The sequence below is a fragment of the Penaeus chinensis genome, chromosome 20, assembly GCF_019202785.1.
Source record: "Penaeus chinensis breed Huanghai No. 1 chromosome 20, ASM1920278v2, whole genome shotgun sequence".
In the NCBI taxonomy this organism is placed as follows: Eukaryota; Metazoa; Arthropoda; class Malacostraca; order Decapoda; family Penaeidae; genus Penaeus; species Penaeus chinensis.
The window spans coordinates 23,716,842-23,721,380 of record NC_061838.1 but is presented as its reverse complement, the minus strand read 5'-3'; the positions used below and the strand labels follow the sequence as shown (position 1 = coordinate 23,721,380).

General features: G+C 35.5%; 1 protein-coding gene across 1 annotated transcript in view; it reads left to right on the top strand.

Moving 5' to 3' along the window:
• Positions 1 to 1,225, top strand: part of LOC125035865 (ATP-binding cassette sub-family G member 1-like) — a 10,168-nt gene extending 8,943 nt beyond the window's left edge. The window contains exons 10-12 of the mRNA XM_047628177.1: positions 1 to 89; positions 407 to 525; positions 948 to 1,225. The exon at positions 1 to 89 is cut by the window's left edge and continues 67 nt beyond it. Coding sequence (XP_047484133.1) covers positions 1 to 89; positions 407 to 525; positions 948 to 1,173 — 434 coding nt within the window. The 3' untranslated portion in view covers positions 1,174 to 1,225. The remainder of the gene's footprint in view (positions 90 to 406; positions 526 to 947) is intronic.
• The last annotated feature ends 3,314 nt before the right edge of the window (positions 1,226 to 4,539 follow it).

The following is a 4,539-nucleotide window of genomic DNA, read 5'->3' as shown; positions in this document are numbered from 1 at the left end:
GGTTCTTCATGTTCACCACAATGTGTATCATGACATCGCTAGTGGCACAGTCTCTTGGCTTGGCCATTGGTGCTTGTATGAATATACAGGTACGTATGTCAGTTGTAGGCATGCATTGTATATAACTTTATTAGTGTCATTTCATCCATAGGGTTGACTGCTCTTAATAAACATATCCTACTACAGTATGAATTATCCATTATAGTGTTTATATTGCCACACTCAAAGGTTGATGTATCTTTGCAGTCCAAAGGAAAATACTATGAGCCTCTCTTATTCTCAGTAACTGTGTTTTATTTGCTCTCCAAGTTGAATAATGAATAGAATAAAAACTTACAACTTAAAGAGAACTTAAATATACTGATATAACATTGCATTTTCTAAGTCCCTGATATTTCATGTTTAGGGTGCAGTGTTCCTGGGTCCTATAACATCCATTCCTGTGTTGCTGTTCTCGGGATTCTTTGCTAACTTCTCAACCATTCCAATATATCTAAGGTGGATAACCTATATATCTTATGTAAGGTAAGTTACTCGCTCCACTCTTTTATCTGTGTGTGTGTGTGTGTGTGTGTGTGTGTGTGTGTGTGTGTGTGTGTGTGTGTGTGTGTGTGTGTGTGTGTGTGTGTGTGTGTGTGTGTGTGTGTGTGTGTGTGTGTGTGTTTGGAATGTGTGGAATGTGCACATTTGTGTATATTTTTTGTTTGTACATGTATATTAGTAAAGTCGGTATCAATTCAATTCAAGTAGAATATTATCAAATAATACTACATGTACTATTGCATCAAGGCAGTCATTTCTCTGCAATTGAACCTCACATTGGAATTATTTAAGAGTTAATTTTGAATGATGTTCCATTTAAATTACTTAAAATGTTCAGAGCTCTCGCAGACCAGGCCACTAGAGAATTAACACAGACCTGAACGCTCTCCCTCCTTCCCCAACAGGTACGGGTTTGAAGGGACACTCCTCAGCATATACGGGTTTGACAGAAAGCCGCTACATTGCTCGGAGGCTTATTGCCACTACAAGTCTCCCAAAAAGTTTCTAGAAGAGATGGACATAGTGGGCGCAGAGTTCTGGATAGACTTCGTAGTGCTCTTCTCCTTTTTCATCATCCTTCGAACAATTGGCTACTTTGTGCTTAGGTGGAAACTTAAGGCTGAACGCTAGTGGAAATTCCATGTTTATATATATATACATAAATATATATTTATCACCCTAACTTTAATTTTTATATACAGTAAAAGTGTTTTTTCTGTGAAGTATATTAAAATAAAAAATTTTCATCATCACTGTACTACAAGCTAGTTTACTCTTCACAAGAGTTCTATAAGAGTATAGTGGCATGCAGTGTCCACTTTGGTGCCTGATGTAGTTGCAACCTCAAAGACTGGACAATTGTGGCTAAAGTGGACAAGTGAAGTCTTTCAAGTGTATCATTTATGAGTAAGGAGAAAGACTGGAAAAAAGGTGCAAGTGAAACCAGTAATGGAATGAAAAGCGATATACGAAAGGAGAATTGTCAGTGAGGTGCAACCAAAGGAACACACACAAGTGAAGTAGTGAAGGTCTTCCAAGTGAAGGTGTAATGAGGCACAGGTATAGATGACTGAGAATGAGGACTTCACGTGCACCACACTTGCTCTGATGATACCCACACAACACATTAATGGTCTAAAGTCACATACCAGCATCAGGAGGTGTCAACTAGATAAGGAGGAAAAAAAAAAAACGCAGCCTAGTTGTTATGATAAAGTGTATCGCCCTCATTTAACGCAGGCTTGATTTGGAAAGTAATTCAAAATACTCCTCTTTCATATGTTTAATAAGCACTGAACCTCAGGGTAAAGGAAACAAGTGAATGCTTACTATAAGTGTCCAGAAATATTTATGAAGGAGTCACATATGGGTGCAAGTTTAGCTCAGTAAGCCACGCAATTTACCCCACTTGTATGTGTGGTCTCTGTTAGGTAATATGAATTGCATGTTAAGCTGTATTTTAATCTTATCAGCATGGTTCAGCACCAAATTCAAATCATTGATTTTTCTTTTTCTTTTTCTTTTCAGTAAGTATAAACTTTGTTCTCAAGTTATCAAATGTCTTGGAAGTAATACAAGAAATTCTTTCTTGTGATTAGCACAACAAAGATAGGATATAAACATATTTAACAAATTCTAAATAAACAAGAAAAAAGAAAAAAAAAGATGCACCACTTTCATGTTTACATTATTTTCACAGAAATGAGTAAGAAGTACACTAGGTGCATTTGCTCAACCACTAAGACTTTGAATATCATTAAAATCTGAGGAAATAATTAGTCATGGAGTTGTAGAGTTATTTAAATGCACTAAAAACATTCAGACTTCTCGGTCTTATTTTTGTCAACATTTTATCTCTTTTTCCCATCAAACCAGTGATTTTGAGAAAGTTTACAAGTACTTTAAGGCTAAACAAGTTTTTTTTGTGATAGTAATGGTGATAATACATCATAGCTTGTATTTAATTAAAATATTAGGTTAACGTGTAGTTGTGCCTGAGAGTAAAAAGGGCACAATGTACAGCAGTGCCATAATGCAAGTCCTTTTTAGTAATACAGAATAAGAATTTAAAAAAGACAAAAACACAAAAAAAGCATTGATTTTTTATATATATAAATATAGAAATGTACACAGTGATCTGCAAAATAGAATCAAATAACCAAAGGAAGCATTTCAGGAAAAGGCAAGGGGAATTAAGAAAAAATAAATAAAATAAAAAGACATGTGTAAGAGCACTCAGAAGTGAACTTCAGGTACATGATGGTATTAAGTGCCCAAACCAAGCCCTTGAGAGGAAAGCGTCTCTCGACCTGAGGCTTGTCTTCCGTTTTTGTTGATCCACTGCTTCAAATTTAGGCAGTTTGTGAGCTTAACTAGCAACATCGGGCATTTTTTTTTTTCTTCTTCTTCTTCTTCTTCTTCTGCAGATGTGTGTCTGTAGTACTTTTGATTACTGCATTCCCCTTCTTGTTGATAATGAGTAAAATACATACTTGTAGACTTTATAGTTGTATCAAAATTAGGTAGTATCAGTCATAGGCACTTTCTTCTTATTGACATAATATGATTACATTTTTTTTTTCTCCATCTGCAATCTTTTTAGGAGCCTCTAAACTCTGAATATTTTTATATCAGAGGGTTAATGGTATTGCTGTAGCTGTGATTTGCCAACATTTTGGGTATTTGCCAAGCATATTGTTTATAACACCTAACATGGGTGAAATATTACAAGTTGTGATCATTGTACAACACTTAAAAAAAAAAAGCATTTATAAAAATAATGAACATTTAAGTAAACTGCCATTCTTGAATTGGATGTAGAAGTTCTGTCACTCTAGACCAGAGATGGTTATAAGGATTATTTACAAAGACTTTGAACAGTAATCTCTTGCACATTTTGCCTATCCAACCCACCTTGCCACAAAGACTTCTTCCGCCCTCACGCTCAGTGGGTCACTAGCACATCATCTGGTGGGACAGACCCTGAATTCTTTCCTGACAGCTCCACTCTAACTTGTGCTGAAAACATATATATATATATATATATATATATTACCAAATACAAGGAATCTTTTTATGAGAGCTAAAGCTAGAATTAGTTCACTGAATTTGTCATGCTTCTTTATGAATGAGCTAAAGTGAATGGCTAATCATAAACACTTATTCACCTCCGTGAAGAAGCTAGTTTAACAATTGTGGAATTCAATCAGAAAAGAACATAACAGCTTTCCTTCAGTCAAAGTTCTTAGCTTTCAACTTTCAACAGAACACTACTATCGTACAGTAATAAACACATAGAATTTACAAGCAGATCATAACCTTCTTGAAATCACAAGGAACGAGTTCTGTGTCCAGTCAAATAGACCCTTTCTGAGCCTGTCATTTCCGTATGTTTTCACCCAAGCATAACCCATGCAGGGTGGTTGTTAACTCTATGCATTGTGCCTCTCATGTGTAGCCTGTAAGAACTCTCAAAGAACACACACACATTCTCTGGGTCCATTACTCTAGATCTTTGACAAGTGTTAGCTGATGGAAGCCAAACAAAGGGAGTCCACATAAGGCTGATTTCTTGATTAATGTTATGGGAAGAATGTAGCAGGAAACAGGATCTTGAACTTGAAGATCACTGCTGATTCCAGTAAGAAAGATTTCACCAAAAAAATTATTATAATATCATTCTGCATCTTCCTTATATAATTTAACTGTTTACTTCAACTTCATTTTCATTTTCATTTGTTTTTTTTATCAATGAATATGTGCCTTTTGAATTCCCTGTATGAGGCAAAGTCACTGAGAGAGTCACATTTGTACTATTAGTCAGATATAGAGCCATAAGTCTTTGAGTAGACAGGTCGTGTTTTATTCATGACCGTGGAGTTCTCTTGTGCTGATACCTATATGTTTCTTAGAGATGTGTTTCCAGTATACCATCTGATGTGTTTGTTTTGATGTGGGCCTAGGTAGCTTCCAGAGATTTGTAAAAAGAAATGTAAT